Source organism: Doryrhamphus excisus, chromosome 12 (genome assembly GCF_030265055.1).
Source record: "Doryrhamphus excisus isolate RoL2022-K1 chromosome 12, RoL_Dexc_1.0, whole genome shotgun sequence".
NCBI lineage: Eukaryota > Metazoa > Chordata > Actinopteri > Syngnathiformes > Syngnathidae > Doryrhamphus > Doryrhamphus excisus.
Genome location: NC_080477.1, coordinates 6,110,690 through 6,130,577, shown reverse-complemented (window position 1 = coordinate 6,130,577; position 19,888 = coordinate 6,110,690). Strand labels below are relative to the sequence as shown.

Genomic DNA, 19,888 nt, shown 5'->3' with positions numbered 1-19,888 from the left:
GCTATACCCTACACTTTTTCAGTACTTTGGTTCCGGTTTTCCACACCAAAATATCTGATAAAACATTCCACTGTCCTCAAATATCTTAATTTTTATTTTTCTATACACAAAATACGATAAAAAAAAAATAAACAAATTAAGAATAAAGACAATAAATCAATCAATCAGTAATAAATAAGTAAAATAATAATAAAACAGCAAATAAGAAAAAGGTAAGAACCCACATACAGTTGGTAGAGAAATTATTTTTTTCAGATTCAAATGTACAGTATTAACAGTTATTTAACCTTTAACATGAACATTAATGAAACTTAATAATTTGACCCAATTAGCAAGTTAGCATCGTACTCAGTTCCATCTGGGAGCAGCGTCGTAACTTTAACAACATGTTTGATGAGATGCTTTATCTTGACGTGTATTTTCCCTTTTATTCCAAATCATTTCCTGCATTTATTTGTACCCAGCGTCATAAGCCTTTAGCTTCATTGCTAATCCAAAGCAAAACAGGGCGGGGTAACAGGGTAGGGTAACAGTATGGGCGGGGCAAAATCATGTTAATTGTGTCCGGTGTGCACACAGCTTTAAGCTGTCATTTCAACATTAAACTTTGGTATCAAGGTGGGGGCCTCAAACTAGCGTCTCGCGGGCCGCATTTGGCCCGCGGGCCACGAGTTTGAGACCCCTGCTTTAGACACTCCTGGTCTACAGCCAGTACTTTTCTAAATCTATTTTTTTTTTCTGAACACATAAAAACAATAAAAAAAGTTTACTTTTTAAAATGAACACACAATTTCCTGTTAGTTTTGGTATAAATGTGCTTTACTTCAAACAAGCCAGAGAAATGTAAGAGGTGTAATAAAGTTTAAGGCTCCTCCAGCATAGCCTCATTGCCCAGTCCGAACCCTTTTGGCCCAAAGTTTTTGGCATAGCAAACTGAGAAGAGAAAAATCACATGAATATGAATCAATAATATGTTGAATTTAAATTTCCATTCCATTTCCATATTTCAGAATGAAACATTCAGACAAGTCACATGATGTGATAAACAAGAGCACCTTTGCAGTATAGTTCTCCATCCTTGTCTGTCACTGTGGTTGACTCCAGACTTTTACCACAAATGGCACAGCGGAAACAGGTTTTATGCCAAGGCTGTGAACACAAACATGATTCCAATACAGAATGCAATAAAAAAATTCATTCATTCATTCATTTTCTACCGCTTTTTCCTCACGAGGGTCGCTGGGGTGCTGGAGCCTATCCCAGCTGTCTTCGGGCGAATGAATGAATGAACCCTGGACTGGTCGCCAGCCAATCACAGGGCACATATAAACAAACAACCATTCACACTCACATTCATACCTATAAACAAAATGCAATAATACTAAATAATTTTTTTTGCTTTCTTAGACCCCTGTAGACATGAAATAACACCCCTATAGTAACCATTACACACTTATTATTCTTTGTTTACAACGCATTGCACAACTGTAATATGCAGGTCAAGATTGGCGGAGAAGGACAAATTAAGACGCCAAAAATGCACCACTTCCACACTGAAATGGAGAACTTTTTTTCACTGTGTTACGTATGTCAGACATCCTATGGCTGACTGTACATGCAGAATGTTAAAGTAATATCTCATAATATACATAATATACATAATATTGTTTGACTGATAATGTTCCAGGCGGCACGGCGGGTGAGTGGTTAGCGCGCAGACCTCACAGCTAGGAGACCAGGGTTCAATTCCACCCTCCTGTGTGGACTTTGCATGTTCTCCCCGTGCATGCGTGGGTTTTCTCCGGGTACTCCGGTTTCCTCCCACATTCCAAAAACATGCTAGGTTAATTGGCGACTCCAAATTGTCCATAGGTATGAATGTGAGTGTGAATGGTTGTTTGTCTATATGTGCCCTGTGATGTGCCCTGAGGGTGTACCCCGCCTCTCGCTCGAAGACAGCTGGGATAGGCTCCAGCATAGAAAATGAACGGATGGATACGAAGGCAAAATTTTTTTATGTATTTCACTTATTTTTGTACCAACATTTGAAATGTTATGAATGTGAGTGTGAATGGTTGTTTGTCTATATGTGCCCTGTGATTGGCTGGTGACCAGTCCAGGGTGTACCCCGCCTCTCGCCCGTAGACAGCTGGGATAGGCTCCAGCACCCCCGCGACCCTTGTGAGGAAAAAGCGATAGAAAATAAATGAATGAATTAATGAATATTGTTTGACTGATAATGACTGCACGGTGATCAAGTGGTTAGCACGCAGACCTCACAGCTAGGAGACCAGGGTTCAATTCCACCCTCTGCCATCTCTGTGTGGAGTTTGCATGTTCTCCCACGTGGGTTTTCTCCGGGTACTCCGGTTTCCTCCCACATTCCAAAAACATGCTAGGTTAATTGGCGACTCCAAATTGTCCATAGGTATGAATGTGAGTGTGAATGGTTGTTTGTCTATATGTGCCCTGTGATTGGCTGACCACCAGTCCAGGGTGTACCCCGCCTCTCGCCTGAAGACAGCTGGGATAGGCTCCAGCACCCCCCGCGACCCTCATAAGCAAAAGCGGTATAAAATGAATGAATGAGTGAATGATAATGTTCCATAGTGAACCATAATTTACAATTACATTGAAGCGAGGGACCACTTTATGTTCAATTCCTCTTTGAGTTAGTAAATGCAGAATTGTCGATAGAGTATGTGTGACTGTACGTGTTGTTGGAAGTTCGTGTACCGTATATTGTTGATATGCTTTGTTGTTCTCATTCTTAAGCAGAACAGTCCTCACCTTCCCTGCTCCCATCACCTTCTCTGCTGCATAGACAGCTTTGGAGCATCGAGGGCAGCGGTCAGACCCCCCGAACTTCTGGGAAAACTTATTGGAAGTGGCGTTTGTGGAAGACGGTCGTGGTTTCGAGCTAGTAGGAATAGATAGCAAATACAAATTGTGTCATATGTGAGGCTGTACCAGTACGTGTATGCAGTCGCCAGCCTCATTGCAAACATACTCATCAGACTGTTGGCCCACATGTGATCCAACAGGATCAGAGCTCAGGGCTCCGGCTCCTTGTCCGTATCCGTAACCTTTGGGCCCGTATTTCTTGCCATAACAGGACTTGCAGTAAATCTCGGACTCGTGCGCTGCAACTGTGGTGCTGTCCAGTCCTTTCCTGCAGCTCACTGGACAGGAGACGTCAGTATATGTATACTACTCACAAAATATTAAGGATATGCACAACTGTTATGGTAGAGAACATTAATTATCACATACTACAGTATTAATTGTACCCTGTACCCTAGAAAGCGCCCATGAATGATACGGGAAAAGGCCGAAATGATACTGTGTCAAAGCCCAGGGCAGTGATATTGATAAAATATAGAGTTTAACCATGTCCAGTATCAGCCCCCGTACCTGTCCAATCAGAGCGCGCTGCTCTGGTATTGTGCCCGTGAAACAACCAATCAGAGAACAGCGCACAAGCGTTTGTTTCGCTGCCGTCTGTGCTCTGTCAACATGTCAGCGGTTGACACTCCCGGCGAAAGACAAATAAGGAAAATAGCAAACAGAATATTAGAAATGGAACGTTTTATCACCATTAATGAGGACACTCTTGAAATGATGGAAAAAACTAAAAATGCAAATACAAGTCGGAAAACCAAGGGCGACCTCAAGCTTTTTTCTGAATGGCTCATCACCTGCAAGAACGAACGAAGACTGGTAGAAAGTACTCCCCCGCCTGAGTGAGACAAATACGTGTCTATGTTTATTATTATTATTATTATATAAAATTTTCTGGAAACAAAATGGTCTTTTGATTAAATAGTACGTGATAATAAGCTCATGATTAAATAGTATGTGATAATAAGATCATCACATGGTTTGTCTGGTATCAGGCCCAGTATCATGCCCCCGCGGGCCAGTATCAGCCCTCAGAAAATGTTCAGTTTATTCCATGTATTATATCTAAACAGTGTAAACACAACATTCATTCATTCATTCATTTTCTACCGCTTTTTCCTCACGAGGGTCGCGGGGGTGCTGGAGCCTATCCCAGCTGTCTTCGGGCGTAAGGCGGGGTACACCCTGGACTGGTGTCACAGGGCACATATAGACAAACAACCATTCACACTCACATTCATACCTATGGACAATTTGGAGTCGCCAATTAACCTAGCATGTTTTTGGAATGTGGGAGGAAACCGGAGTACCCGGAGAAAACCCACGCATGCACGGGGAGAACATGCAAACTCCATACAGAGATGCCCGAGGGTGGGATTGAACCCTGGTCTCCTAGCTGTGAGGTCTGCGCGCTAACCCCTAGACCACCGTGCCGCCCGTAAACACAACAAAAATATTTCAACAATAATATTTTATCAACAGTCTTATCTTATCAATGTCTGACAATTAAAGTTCCATTAATCAAGGTTGGGTTTTTTACCCCACCTCTCGCCCGAAGACAGCTGGGATAGGCTCCAGCACCCTCCGCGACCCTCGTGAGGAAAAAGCGGTAGAAAATGAATGAATGAATGAAATGACAAATGGATGGAACTTATTATTGATGTAGGCATCCCGTATATCCTGGCAAGATGGAATTCAATACAGTTACTCATCTTCTTCATCAAATTTCTGTTACTCATAACTTTCTTTGGCCCCATGGCGGGTTATTTAGCAGTTACCGTCAATATAAAATGCACGGACACTGACAAAAGACAGAAGAAAAGAAAAAGAATGACATATTTGACGTATTTAGGAGTATTTTAGTGTTTGGCCCATTGATTAATGAACATGTGGGTGTGCAGTGTTGGTTAAATAAAGCCACCGGCTAGCAGGTTTTATCAGTCATCAGAGCCGTTACACTCACACTCAACATGTGTTGACTTTCTATTTATAGCAAAATGGGAGCGTGAGGTGAAGCTTGGAGAAAAGATGAACACTTATCTCAGCTTATCTCAGCTTATCTCAGACGCTCTCTTTGGAACAAAGCCGTCATCCCCGCATGACTATGGTTGCCAACCAAATGCTTGTGCATATAATACAGAGTCAGGCATCCACTGGACTGGGCAGCTGCGGTCGGTCATGTGATCCTTACTCTACTTTATTTTCTTTGTTGTACAGGTGGGCGGATCCAAACATCAATATTGAAAGATTTGTAGTATCGCCTCGTTTATTTTAACTTACTTAGTGATGAATGGAGGCGGCACGGTGGTCGAGTGGTTAGCGTGCAGACCTCACAGGGTTCAATTCCACCCTCGGACATCTCTGTGTGGAGTTTGCATGTTCTCCCATTCCGGGTATTCCGGTTTCCTCCCACATTCCAAAAACATGCTAGGTAAATTAGCGACTCCAAATTGTCCATAGGTATGAATGTGAGTGTGAATGGTTGTTTGTCTATATGTGCCCTGTGATTGGCTGGCGACCAGTCCAGGGTGTACCCCGCCTATTGCCCCAAGACAGCTGGGATAGGCTCCAGCACCCCCGCGAGGAAAAAGCGGTAGAAAATAAATGAATGAATAAAAATAATGAATGAATGAATAAAGGATTGTAAATCCAAGCTCACCATGAGGTGATCAGACTTTTACAACAAAGTATCAAAGCTTTTCCCGGAAACATGTACTTAATATTTGAAAGTGAGCAACCTGTATTAACATTAAAAAATATAGTATGGACACCCTGGACTGGTTGCCAGCCAATCACAGGGCACATATAGACAAACAACCATTCACACTCACATTCATACCTATGGACAATTTGGAGTCGCCAATTAACCTAGCATGTTTTTGGAATGTGGGAGGAAACCGGAGTACCCGGGAAAACCCACGCATGCACGGGGAGAACATGCAAACACCACACAGAGATGGCTGAGGGTGGAATTGAACCCTGGTCTCCTCGCTGTGAGGTCTGCGCACTAGCCACTAGACCGCCGTGCCGCCCCTGATGTCAGTTAAAAGACGTAAAAAGGAAAGAAAAGGCGTTCTTACTGCAGATGAAGCATGTCTTATGGAAGCTCCTCCCGTTACACTGGATCTCCTCAGCATGGTAGACTGTCTTCTCACAGGCTGCACACTTAGCACCACCTCCCCAGTTTGGCATCTTAGTCCAAATAGAAAGTCCTAGTCCTAAATATGACTAAAATAGAATGCACATACAATACATGCAGAAAAGTATTAGGACACCTCCAGGAAGTGTCCACCGCTTCGATAGGTTGCCTACCTTGATTCACTCCCCTGATGCTTCTGTCTTACAGTAGAGGCTCCAAGCTGGCTTAAATAAGGTCCATCTCACCATCACCAGTGACGCCCCAATGAAAGTATCCTCCTAAAATAACTTGTGACTCTGCCAGGCCCTCTCGCCCTTCGTCACAGGCTGAGTGAGGCCTTGAACATCCGCCATGCAAACATTTGTTGTGGGTTTCCAGAGGGACAAACGAGACGCTCACTGCTCCATGCGTGCTCGGGGATTATGTTCTCACAATAAGCAATAGATACTCACAGTGAGGACCTGACTGGATGCATTGTTCACGTCTGAATGTGCTCCATCCAGATGACTTTGTGATAACACTGCTATTTTAACAACAGAATTCATTGAAGTGGGAGACCTGAGAATTAGTTAGATAATTGTTCTATTTGAATAACTGTTAGGTGTGTAGCAGAGTCTGTAGCGTTACTCTATCTCAGGGGTGTCCAATTTTTTTTTTTTTGGATACACTTCTTAAAAACAAAACAATCTGCCAAAACAAGAAATGTGACTTGCCAATATACTAAGGTACATGAAAAGGATACAGTAAGTTAACATTGTTAAAAACAGTTTAAAACGCATAAATATGTTTAACGCATTTAAAAGTAGTAATTATTCATGTTTGATGTATAGGAATCAGTTCTAAAAATATGATTGTGTGTAAAATAATCCAAATCTCCATTGTTGGTGTTTAGGTGTAATACCGTGAGGTCCACTAGGGGGTGCTGGCAGCAATGGTGGTATAGAGTCGGTGATAACACAACAGAGGAAGAAGAAATCCTGCTGGTGAAAACACATCAAGTCATTGTGGATTATTTACTTTATTCTGTACCACAGGTTAGTATAACGTAGAAATAATTACTACAAACAGCTGTAAAGAGTGGAGAAAGTTGCTAAAGTAACCGCTGACTGGAAAGTAGTCTGTTCGAAAATGTATTGTAGAGCGTTTGAGCACATGTGAAATGGCTAATGCTAGCAGGTCTTTATGTATGGCGAATAGCGTTAAGCAAGAATGACTGTGCTACAGATATGCTAAAAGTATACATTTTCTGTGGAAATTGCCACTAGATTGACATGTGAAGAAAATGTAAAACATCACAAATGCTTAACTGATAATGCCAAGAATAAAGAACTGTTAGTATGATCGTCTTATGAGAGCTGAAGTGTTATTGTTCCGAGAGCAAGAATAAACCATGCTAGTGAATACACATCACCTTATCGTGGATTGTCTTCCTTTTGTACCACAGGGTTTTAATTCATACTCCTCTCCAGACTGGGGGCAACACCAATACTTGAAACAAGTCAAATCGCATTTCTTACTACATTATGTTTATGACTGATTGGAAAAAAGAAACCTTTTTTCGATCTACCTTTAAAGTGCACGTGGACCACCATGACCAACAACAATAAAAAACAACACAAGGGTGATCTCAGAAAACGTGTTTTTAAAAGTGATTTAGCATTTTACATAAAGCAGGATATCAGAAATGAAGGCAATTTCTTTATAAATTAAACCTGGTCAAAAGGTTTGATTAACATTACATAGAACAGAAATATTACATATTAAAAAGGGTATTTGTAAACATGTACATATGTGCAAAGGTCTTCTCATTACTTTATATTACTTGGAAAATCAAAATACATCAATGTTTCATTCACACTTTTAGACAAAAAAACATCTGATTTCTGATTACAATTTCAGAAATCAAAAAAATATATATTTAAAAAAAATCAAGCTCATTAAAAGACTGAGAAGAAAACGGTATGCTTACTGACATGACAATCTGCTGAATGGCTTTAAAATCTCATTTACATTCCTTTAGTTTTCTGTGAAATGTCCACAGGTAATGAATACTGTAAAATGCTAAACAAAGTAATCAAGAAAAATGGTTGTAAAACACACCCTCTCCCACTGACACACACACACACACACACCATCACACACTGGACATCACAGCGCCTCTTCGGTACTGACATCCAGTTTCCTTTGAGGGATGTAAACAGTTTTAGGGGCCGTTTGTCCACTGGGTGCGACAACTGCAGCAGCCAGAGGGGAGACGGGAACGGGTGTGTGAAAGAAGTTGTGCTGGGGGAGCCCCAATCCTTTGGGGGTGGCCATGAGAGGCTAGAGCAAAAGGACAGCACACAATGTTCATGTTAGTGTTGTCTCATCAATTGAACAATTAGCTAACTGATCTATCTATTATACACATCCCTAAGAGGAGGTTATCCAGCATGCTTTGCGGTTTATACATTACAACAAAATTGTAATATTTTAAATGTATAAGTGCCTGGCATTTTTTTCAATCCCGGCATAGTCTGTGTGTTGTATTACATTGTATGTACTGTGTTACTTGCTGTGATATTTTGGGTTGAAACCCCTCAATATTTTTACTGTACCTATACTTTTAGCCTTCTAAGAGTTGTCATTTTCAGAATGGGAATACTACAAAGTATGTACTTTCTGAAACAGCCACATGCTCAGAATAAATGCATTGCACATTTTGATGAGTTTGTACCTGTTGAACGCTGAATAGGGCCATTGGTTGCTGGGCCTGCTGCACCGTCACAGGCGACAGGGGCTTAATGAAAACCATCCCTCTCTGCTGCAGAGTCAAAGGGCTGCCCAGTGTGTTGGAGCGCTCGGGGGTGTGTGGTGAGGTGAAGGGATTTCCCGGGCTGGGGCTGGATATGAGGCCCAGGTTCTGCAGGGTGAAGTTGATGATAGCAGGGCTCGGGCTGTGGAGGCGATGGGGTTGCTGGGTTGAGTGGGGAGACATGGCGGCAGCCGGTTTGGGAAGACGAAGGCTAGTAGGAGTCACTTCCTGGACTGGTGGTCTGGAACCTGTTCAAGACAAAATAATCCATATTTAATGTATACGATGGTCAACACTTAAATAAATGTGATGTTGCCTTAGTGTGTATAAGAAAGACATATTTCTATCTTAGCACAGGGGATGATGTTTACCTGCAGTAGGTGTTTGGAAAACATAAGCAGGAGAAGATGCTTTGTTGCTTTCTCCTGCTGAGCCCTGATTCTCCTTGTAGGTGATCACAGACTGGGAGAGCGGGATCAGATATCCAGCTGGCACTAAAGTCTGACATGGGCAGAAAATAAATGATCAATATTCATACTTACGTCCTTCTTTTTCAGCATTGAGGTCATTTACCTCAGTGTTAAGATTTCCGGGTGTGAGCGGTACAGCTCTGATGGGTGTTAATCCCACCTCACTGTCAGAGGTCGCCGCTTTGTCATCCTTGTTCAGGAAGGTTTCCAAACTATGTTCCAGAGAATGAGAAGCCACAGGGCCGCCAGGAGTGTTGATGAACTCTGGATCCAGGTGGAGGGCACGGGGCGATGGGCGGCTGGAGAGATGACAGCTGCGGCGGCTCTTCAGACGAGCCTGAAGAAGGTCGCACTGCTTTGGGGAAGCGTCCTAGGGGTGACATGGAACATTCATTCATTTTCTACCGCTTTTTCCTCATGAGGGTCGTAGGGGGTGCTGGAGCCTATCCCAGCTGTCTTCGGGCGAGAGGACTGGTCGCCAGCCAATCACAGGGCACATATAGACAAACAACCATTCACACTATGGACAATTTGGAGTCGCCAATTAACCTAGCATGTTTTTTTTGGAATGTGGGAGGAAACCGGAGTACCCGGAGAAAACCCACTCATGCACGGGGAGAACATGCAAACTCCACACAGAGATGCCCGAGGGTGGAATTGAACCCTGGTCTCCTAGCTGCGAGGTCTGCGCGCTAACCGACACGGAACATATAAGACGTAAAATACTGGAAAATGACAACAGAACGTTTTAAATGAAATTAAAAGGCTAATAACTTCTGTATTAAAAGTACATAGGCTGTACATTATACAATGAATGCTGCATAGTTGCAGGAGTCTTTAATTAGCACCGGATCAAAAAACATTGCGACTCGAACTTGTGGCTGTAGACAAATTCTTGGTCTTTCACTTGCATGCATAATATTTTCATTGCACTACTTAGCTGTCTGTCGGTGTGAGATCCATGCGTGTTTGCAACAAATATTATATTAATGCTGACTGAGCACTTTTGCTCCCACTGGTTCATTTGCTGCTGTTATGCAATATATTTTGTGGTTAAAAAATCCTTTTCCATTTCACTTTCTCATTCACTCAAGTTATTACTGAAGTAAAAAAAGTGTTTTTATACATTTTTGTACCGTTTTCATTTGTTTGTTGTTTTTTTTTACCTTGAGGGTTGAGTTGCTCCGTTTGGCTTTAGGAGGAATGCTCTCCGCAGCTGAATCAGAACACAGCCGTTTCACCGAAAGAGGGCTCCCATCCAACACCTTTGAGGTGGACTGGTTCTTAGTGGCTATCGGGGCTGTAGGACTCCGCCCAGTCTTCTCCTCAAAGGTCATCGAGCGTACGGCATAGCTCGTCGGCTGTGGTCTGGCCAGAGTGTTGGGCCTGAGAGAAGCTGGATGCAAATAGACAGCATAGGGTCCTCCCCCCTGCTTCTGAGGTAAAACGACGGGGATGAGGGGTGAGCATTGTGCAGGGATGTATGCTACACTGCCCGAGGGCTGGGGTGCCAGTGGGGTGCCATGCGCATTTGGGTTGGATTCAGTCTCCTCATTTGAATTTAGGTTCCATGCCTGAGGCGGGTCCCCTGAGCTGGAAGTGGCTGGTTGGAGCCTCACTACCGTTGTTTTTGTCACGGAGGGAACTGCCTGTGGAGCTTTGCCTCCGGTTCTGGAACAGAATATCAGGAATATATAATTTGAATAATACATAAAATCAGAAGAGAGGAGCAGATTGGAATGGCTGGCAGACAAATCATTGAAAAGATACATTTAAACCAAACACAAAATAGACTATAAAGCCATCTTGTCCATTAATCAAATGATGTTTACATCATGATGCTTGTTTTTCATGCTGCGTTGTGCAACGGAATATAGTTTGGTTAGTGATGGATGGAGTCAAGGAGTGAAATGTCTTACTTTCCTACTCTGGTGGCAACTGACACCTTACAACTGTGTTTTCTTTATTTTCATGACATTTACACTGCAGATATTTGAGGAATTTCTTGACTTATTAATGGAGTTGGGACCATAAGTTGTGTTCTGTATGACCAGACTTTTGACCTGCCCACACGCACATCCAAAACTTTAAATTATTATTATTTATTCAAAATTATTTCAATTATTTGTACAAATTACTGTTTACACTGTACATGGTTGTTCATATTTGATGTCATCTATTTATTCTCCACATTATTATTTATTATTATGCGGGAGCCAGGCAACGACATTTCGTTGGCAATTTCACTGCTGTGACATTGTGCATCTATCTATCTATCTATCTATCTATCTATCTATCTATCTATCTATACTATGTTTAATATTTCAGAGTCCGTATCATGAGGAAATCTCAAGAACATGGCCACGGCTGTGGCCATGGCTCTGGAAAACTCGAGACTTTTTGCTTTCCGCGATAGTTCTTCACAAATTTGTGTAGATAATAAAAATCACTGAATGTCTTAACATTTCACCATTAAATATAACATTCAACAGTGCAACATGCATAGAACTTTTGCACAAGCCACTGCTGCAGAAGACACTTGAGGTGCACCTTCTGGAATTGTAAAAATGATCTTTAATGTTGATAGCTCCATTTGTTTCTTGAAAGGTCACCTATATTGTCCATAATCCTTCCTTATATCAAATCTCAACACGGCTGTACAGTGTACACTGACAGTACTATGTACTTAAATACTCAGTATCCACTTGGGTACTTACGCCGACTCTTGGTCGAGTTGAATTTTACAAATGGCAGCAAGTTGGGCCATTTTGCTCGGGAAATCGTTATTCATTGAATCACCTGTTGGCAAAGTACACAATTAAAGCACAATTCAACAATAGTCCCATCATCATTTAAAGCATTGTACTCACTGAAGGCAGTCTTAGCAGGACTACTGGGGGCTGAGCTAATCTTGCGCCGGTCATCCTGAATGCTTTTGGCTAGCTTCATGAGGGATGGGTGACGCGTGAAGCTTCGCTTAGTGCGAGGTGATGAAAAGAGGTTCTTGGTGCAGTTGTCTACAGTGGAGCGGGACTCAAGCACATTTGTTGTCTTGTGTGGACACGCGGAAGTGGGGCTTGCCACATCTGAAAAACATTGGAGTCAAATGTATTCGACATTAGATAACCTTCAAAATTGGGGTGTCATGAGCTCTTGAGAGAATAAAACGTGACAATATTGATCATTTGGAGAAAAGCCATCACATGCAAAGCCAATCAGTTTCATGTATAGAGTTGACAATTGGCCATCTTTTCAATTCTTCTTTTTGGAGACAAAATATTGTTTATATATTAAATGCATCCAGTGGTATCACAGTAAAAGAAGCATTGTGTTCATTCATTACACATAATGTGACCTGACAGTCACATGTCATATTATACCTTTCACTTTAGGGAGGTCATTTGGGCCGATCCATTCAAATGCCGGTTTCCTCCCCCTCTTTTCTGTTACATGGACCTTTTCAATAAGCTTCAGGCTCCGCAGCACATTAGCGATGTCATAAAGTCGTCGCACTTTAGCTGCAAATGTAAAACAAACAGAAAGGTTACATAAAACTATCAGATACACTAAGACAGACCATGCATTTACTCACTCTTGAATTTATTCTTATCCTGATCTGCACCCTGGTCCTCTCCGATCAGGATTTTAGCAGCTACATCCAGACTGACCACAGGAGGATCAGAGACCAGGAAGAGCATGACAAACTTCTGGCTCATTACTCTCAGAGATTTGTCCTTCCGACTGTTAACAGAGGCTACAGACGAAACAGACACAGAATGTTGGAGTCAAATGTGTCATGTTTATGTTCATCCGGTAAAATTTTACCTCACCTGCTTTGAACTCGACTCCTGGAAGTTCAACAAAGAAGAGCTCCTTTTGGCCGATCTCGCTCCTCACCGAGTCTACCACCTCGTTGTTCTCTTTCTCCTCGCCGTCGAAATCAAACTCCGTATCCACTAAGCGCTGTCGTATCTGCAGCACCTGCTGGCCGTACTTTTGCTCCTCACCCACCTGCTTCAGGACGGCCAGTGTCTGGGCCAGTTTGGTTCTTCCGTGCCACATGTAGCGGTTCTTCGCAGAACGGCTCACCATGTGCAAGCTCTCCAGCACATTCATGATATCATAAATGCGACGGCGTTCCACACCTGTGTAGACACATAACAGTAATACACCTTGAATGTAACATATCACAGTGCTATTACATATTACATGAGTAATTATAGTTGTATAGACGTACTCAGTTCGGTGGCTACATCATCCAGGCAGATGTCATTGGTGTGAGTCGGGTCCGGGAAATCTGGGTAGCGGGCGAGAAACTTACGACAAAGTAAACCCAGACTCTTTTCTTTTCTGCTGATCAGTCTCTCAGACTCATCTCCATCTCCAACGTCCTACAAGAGAACGATGACAAACAAGTGAGAATAACATACAAGCATTACAGAAGATGTACTTTTATATATATATATATATATATATAATCAAGTTTTTCTACCGGTGTAGAATCAAGAACTTGTTGCAGTTTGATGTCCGGACATAGCTCCTTCTCACGGTTCCTGATATCCGGACTAGCAGCACTAATGAGCATTTTGAGGTTGGAGGTGGGTGTCCATGGATCAACGGATCGTGCTTCTCTTCCTTTTTTAGGAGTTGTGAGGGGGCCCATGATAGGGTGAGTCAGCAGCCCACTTTCCAAGGATTTAATAAAACCAGATGGGTTACAAAGCCATTTCAAAACCTTGTAATAAGACAGAGAAGAACATAAGTTTTTAATACATGTGTTGATATATTGAAAAAATTACAACCTTTTGCTGACTATGGCGTTCCTCAGGTTGGTTTCTCTTCTAAAACATTTAGCTCATCAAATGTTATACGATATACAAGATATATTCACGAATGACATATAGATTTGTAAATGATCCGGCATAAACTAATCAACGCAGCGGTAAGGTTATTTAATTCGTTTACTGACTGGGTTCAGGAAACATAATGTGCCGCAAATAAAAAAAATACACATTTTCACCACATAGTTAACGTAACAGCTAACAGACATTAAAGAAAATCTCAGAAAAACCCTAGTTCCATATTGGCGGTAAGTGACGTACGGACTGCCGTATCATCGGGCACAAAAGACGCGGCGAGCCCGCCCTTTTGTTTCAACTAGCCAATGAGCGCGCAACAAACAGGAAGTGAGCGGAGCGTCCCGCGCAGGTAAGTATTTTTGAAATCCTTGGCGCGGAATGAGTGTACAGTGGCGGAATGCTAAACATTCACACAATTTCACCTAATGTTGCTACTGATATAGCGACACGATGGCAAGAGAACGTCAAATAAACTACGTTTTACTAGAGTTAACCCAACAAGTGAAACATTGTGTACCACCAGAGACCTGGAAAACCGGATATTTCAGATACACATCGTCTGAATTAAATGTATGTTGAAGGTCTAAAGTAGTGGCTAAGACCACATACATGTCTCGATTGGTTACTGATTAAAACGAATGATGTTATTAAAATAAATACACAACAAACTAAGTAAAGACTTACCACAATCGGCGAGGGGAAACTCGTCACATAAATATGTGTTGAGTAGCGATACTCGGTATTTCCACAGTGCGATAGTTTGAAAGAGGATACAAAAGACGAGATATTAAGATAACGCTCCTAATAAGTTGCCGCTTCTTGGTTAACGAATGGTGTAAAGTTGTGTGGGCGACTCGTCGTAGAAACGTTTGGCCCTCCCGGACCGAACATGCGCACTGACGACACTTCCGCCCTGTCGTGGCATCATGGGCGGGTCAATGGCCAAGCACTGGACCTTCACAAGGGCTTACTCTCACATAATATTTTATCGAAATGAACAGTGTGGAACCATTTATTCTCAAAGTGCATTTCGTGTTTTCACAGATTGCATATAAAAATCAACAAACCAAATCTACAACTCCGGAGAAAGGAAGAAATGTGTGATTACAAAGTAAAAAAACGAACATTAAACAAACATAAAAAAACAACACAACAGAGGCGCTAACTGGGTAGTAATCCGAATTCAATTAACAGAAATACTTCTACTTTCACAGTCGTGCCTGTGTTTGGGCGCTAAGTGGCGGCAAAAGCCAGCGTTTCACACAGTCGCCATGGAAACGGACGAGCTTCTTCCAGGATGTGGCGAGAACAGCAGCCCGTCAAGCAGCGAATGACGTCATTTCAGAGGGAACGTGTGGGACCCTGATGGTTACTTTAAGAACGCCTCGTAAATGAGCACATCCCTTTTGGCTAGATGTAGTGAAGCCAAACAATCCATAGTGATCAGTAGCGATTACAATGGCACTACTCTCTACTACTGTACATGAACAATATGGAGGTGTGCCATTATTCTCATAGTTTTGTTTTTCAGAATTATTATTTAATTATTCATACCGACCTTTTTAAAGATTTGTCTTGAATATCTCCAACCTTAAAGCAAATGTGACCAACATGGGAATAAATGCAAATATAAAAATAATATCATAATTATATCATAAATGGATTCAATCAACGTGAGCAGAAAAAACGACGTAAGTTTTCCCAGCCCTGCCCATTGAATATTTCCGACTGCACCTCAATGCATCAGTTGCTCAGCTCAGACCGGAGGAATCAGCATCAGGGCATCGCGGCAAGGCATCATCTCTTTCAGGGGGACCAAACAACCTGACAAGTTTTTGGTAAGAGTGATTTTTTATCAGAAAAATAGAACATTGATCAGTGTTCGTTTGTCTTCGTTGTTTGTTTACACAGTGTGCGCGCCTTTCCCCCACTAGCAGTTTCTAGAAAGCTCAGTTCGGACTATGCTCGGCAGGTTCTCCTGCAGAGATGCTGCAGTAGCTCAAAACCTTCCACAACCTATAGGCTCACTTCAGTCACTCCCTTGTCGTTATTTTCAGTACAAAACGGACATATACATGATATTTGTGTTACTCAAATGCAGTTCTAGTAGACACCAACCGACAAAAGTCGATTAAAAAAAAGCTTGATATGCGTTCCGTCAGTCAGGCACACACCTGAAGTATAATTGTTAGCTAATTGTCCTTCATTAGGTTTCCCCTTTAACATTCTCTAATGAACTATCCGTATATTTTGTAATTTGTAACCAATATTAAAACATATATACGTCCTTAAAGTTACTAATAACTCATCATTTGGGCATCTTTATTAAAGTAGAATTTAATTTTGAAGCTCCTCAGTATGGAAATGATGCTGGTCTTTGCTGGTCACTTCTCATTCAACCAAAGCTTGTAATAATTGATGAATATGTGATAATACAGGTCAAATGTACAGCATAAAATAACACTTTTTACATGTTTGCTTTACATGATTTGTTTTTGTAAAATGAAATTTCACGTCGTAGAGGCACAAAAGTAAAACTCTCCACTTCATGGTATGATTATGGCGGTTTCACTCGAGATTTTTCAAAAAATATATGAATTGATAAATCCTATTGTTTTGTGGTTGAAGACGACATGTTATTAGTAAATAAATGTGTATTTAAGTGGTTAAGTGTTTTTTTTGCCATAATTAAGAATTTTCAAGCATAAAAATAGCTAAATGACCTAACATACAAATATAAGGCATTCTAAGATGTTGATGAAATGTAGTATTCTACACTGGTCACTAGGTGTCAGTAATGACCAGGCTTCATTAACCAGTTAACAAAGGTCTTTTATTGCAGGTTTGATTTATCACACAATATTTCCAATAATACCAAAACTCCCTTATAAAAACAGAAGGTACTGTCGCAAAGCTGAAAGACAACCCTGAAGCTTCCTCTGAGGTGTTATTTAATGTCTGGATGGCTTTAATGATGTTTAAAAACTTTATTTAGAATGTCAAAAATATTAAAATGTACAGATAAGGAATCCTACTCAATCATATCTAATTATAAGTCACTCTTACTGCAAATGTTGATATGAAATATATGAGACAGTATGTATGTATGAATACATTGTTTTGGCTAAAACACAGATAATACGTCGGATTTAACATGACACACATTTGAGAGGCTGAAATCAGAGACTATAAACATTTTGATGAATCAATGACCAAAATAGTTGTTGATTAATTTGGTAATAATTAATTGCTGCAGCTCTACAAGTAATTGTAGTGATGTAACTTATAGTAGTATTGGGCTACTGCTGACACTAGGGCAGGGGTGGGCAAACTACGGCCCGGGGGCCACATGCGGCCCACCAAGCGTTTGAATCCGGCCCGCCAGTTGCTTTCTAAGTAACTTCAACTTTTAACATACAAACTGGCAACATGACTAGCAAGTCGGATGTCTGATTTAGTAAAAAATAAACAACAAAACTGTAAAATTAAATGACATAGTTTGATGTGGTGTGATGTTTAAAGTGCTCCTAAAAAAGGGACATGAGAACATACAACTGATATAGGATAACACTTTTACAGATAAAATTAGACAAATAATTCAAGGAAAATGATAAGCATAAAATAGTGTGTGTGTGTTAAATATATGTTCTGGCCCCCCAGACAATTTTGTTAACTCAATGCGGCCCTCGAGTCCAAATATTTGCCCACCCCTGCACTAGGGGCAGGCCAATGCTGGGCAACCCTGCTAAAATCGAGTTAAATTCACCTTAATGGATGGATAAACAAATGACCATATTTTTGTGGTGCCTCACCTTTTTATATGGAAAAATTAATTTGTTTTACCAATTGTCTTTCTCTACACAAGCAGACATTCACTACAGGACACCAGACCTTTGAGAGATACCATCTTAACTCCACCTTTGCTGCTCTTGCTCTTAAATTGGCGAATGCTCCTTGGAAAACCAAGCAGCGTATAATCTCAAGCTGACTCTTGTCCAAAAGAAAGGATTATGATAATAATACCCTCCAAAATCTCCATGGCTGCGGTGGTACTCTTGGAAGACGGAGGGATCCTGCTGGTATCTGGTTTCCATCGTCTGCCGTGATGCTCACTTCAGGCCAGGCCAAGAACTGCACATCAAGAAACGCTATGAGTGAAACAAGGCTTATGGCTGAGGCTGGACCCTCTCAGAGATTGGCTGTCATCTGTTTGATGAAGCACAGTTGATGGACAAACCATTTTTTCCCCAAATTCTTGGACATATGTTCATGCATCACTGCTACAAATCAAGTGGGAAGTGGACTGAAATACTTTGAGCGGGTATTTCGCTTCAATCCCTTTTGTAACTGCTGGATGGTCTGCTGTGCAACAGCCTGAATACTCGCCCACTTATGGGAAGATGGAGGCAGGAGCTGAGGTTTGTCCAAAACAGCACCCCAGGAGGAAACCTGTGTTGCATGGCTTGGAGGACCAGAAAAGGGTAAGTTTATCCTCCATATGTACAGTACCGTATATGCTATGTACAGTACCGTATATGCACCGGTCTACTCTTTACTGTGTGATGGTTTAGGGCAGTCATTTTCAACCACTGTTCCACGGCACACTAGTGTACCTGGAGAAACCATCAGGTGTGCCGTGAGGAATTATCCAATATCACTTTTTATAATTAACATTTATTAATCATCATTTGCAAATATTATGTCAACCATTATGTCAATAGTATACATGGACCCAAATATTCCAATTGCATTTGGTTTATTTGCTCAAACGGAAAGAATTGAACAGGGATGGAATATTCCTTTAACCAATCCGATTGAGGTATCTTGTACCCGCTCAAACGGAAAGTTGTCAGACTGCGTTCTTCTTTGTCGTGTTTTTCTTCTTCTGTTGTTTATTGGCGGTTGGCAAGCAGCTTTCGTATGCATTACCGCCATCTGTGGAACAGAATCTAAACCCTTCTATACTTTATTCACAAGTGCAGTTTTATTAAAAAAGAAAATATATATCTATATAAAACATGTCCTGAGTTTAATTATAAAATATTAGCAAGATTGAATTTGATCTTTTCCTGTTTAAATTTATCCCGGGTGCGTTCTTTCAGCGCATGCTCAGATATGACGTAACACGCAGATCCAGACGTTCTTCACTTTTAAAAATGGAGGCCAGCAATCGGCACTGGACTAAGCAAAGTTTGCTTTTGATTCAAACTAAATTTCAAGACTGGACAGACGAAAAACTGGCAATACAGAGTTATTCCAACAAGTGAAAGAAAAACTGGAGCCGGTTTCACGTGATGTTGATGTTTACGTTTTACTGGGCATGCCCTATTGACTATTCTGTTTGATTTTCACAGCGCATGTAGACAAGAGATTGGAATATTCCTTTCTATGGATACCATTGTTTCCCGAAAGGTCATTCGGAAAGAGAAAAAGTGGTGATGTAAAAACGTGGCTACTGTGGAGTGTCTGTGGTGTAAAGACTGGCAGAGCAATGTAATATTGGTCCGTGTGGCAACACCTACCTTGTTCCTCCGATAGACTTATTGATGCACGCGTGAGGTCGTGGTGACATTTTGTAACATTTTTTGGTTAGTGGTGTGCCACAAGATTTTTCCAATGTAAAAAACATGCCGTGGCTCAAAAAAGGTTGAAAAACACTGGTTTAGGGCACAGCAATTGGTTTGACAAAGCACAGATAAACAAAGAGCTCTGCACCATCAGATGT

At 41.4% G+C, this 19,888-nt stretch overlaps 3 protein-coding genes across 8 annotated transcripts in view; 1 reads left to right on the top strand and 2 right to left on the bottom strand.

The window, feature by feature from the left end:
* Positions 1-674: 674 nt before the first annotated feature.
* csrp3 (cysteine and glycine-rich protein 3 (cardiac LIM protein)) lies at positions 675-7,567 on the bottom strand. Of its 4 annotated transcripts, none has more exons than XM_058089387.1 (9): positions 7,452-7,559; positions 6,942-7,017; positions 6,493-6,598; positions 6,214-6,377; positions 5,982-6,129; positions 3,011-3,182; positions 2,791-2,920; positions 1,056-1,149; positions 679-933 (listed from the first exon to the last, which is right to left on the bottom strand). In XM_058089387.1, exons 5-9 carry the CDS (start codon positions 6,091-6,093, stop codon positions 863-865), a joined length of 579 nt encoding a protein of 192 aa, XP_057945370.1. In that variant the 5' UTR covers positions 6,094-6,129; positions 6,214-6,377; positions 6,493-6,598; positions 6,942-7,017; positions 7,452-7,559; the 3' UTR covers positions 679-862. The 4 variants fall into 4 exon arrangements, with proteins under 4 accessions (XP_057945373.1, XP_057945370.1, XP_057945371.1 ...); XM_058089388.1 differs by having other exon boundaries at positions 6,493-6,563; XM_058089390.1 differs by having other exon boundaries at positions 675-933; positions 5,982-6,093; positions 6,493-7,017; positions 7,452-7,567.
* A 105-nt stretch (positions 7,568-7,672) lies between these two features.
* Positions 7,673-15,097, bottom strand: e2f8 (E2F transcription factor 8). 2 transcript variants are annotated; one of them, XM_058089382.1, is made up of 13 exons: positions 14,848-15,097; positions 13,797-14,039; positions 13,542-13,695; positions 13,135-13,449; positions 12,897-13,058; positions 12,685-12,822; positions 12,175-12,390; positions 12,022-12,103; positions 10,471-10,975; positions 9,408-9,674; positions 9,206-9,335; positions 8,757-9,082; positions 7,673-8,362 (listed from the first exon to the last, which is right to left on the bottom strand). In XM_058089382.1, exons 2-13 carry the CDS (start codon positions 13,965-13,967, stop codon positions 8,189-8,191), a joined length of 2,640 nt encoding a protein of 879 aa, XP_057945365.1. In that variant the 5' UTR covers positions 13,968-14,039; positions 14,848-15,097; the 3' UTR covers positions 7,673-8,188. The 2 variants fall into 2 exon arrangements, with proteins under 2 accessions (XP_057945365.1, XP_057945366.1); XM_058089383.1 differs by lacking the exon at positions 14,848-15,097 and adding an exon at positions 14,107-14,284.
* An 828-nt stretch (positions 15,098-15,925) lies between these two features.
* The window catches only part of nav2a (neuron navigator 2a), a 208,465-nt gene continuing 204,502 nt past the window's right edge, over positions 15,926-19,888 (top strand). The window contains exons 1-2 of one of the 2 annotated variants that reach the window (XM_058089756.1): positions 15,926-16,001; positions 18,029-18,644. In XM_058089756.1, the coding sequence (XP_057945739.1) occupies positions 18,564-18,644 (81 nt within the window). In that variant the 5' untranslated portion in view covers positions 15,926-16,001; positions 18,029-18,563. The remainder of the gene's footprint in view (positions 16,002-18,028; positions 18,645-19,888) is intronic. The other variant, XM_058089757.1, reaches the window with a different exon arrangement.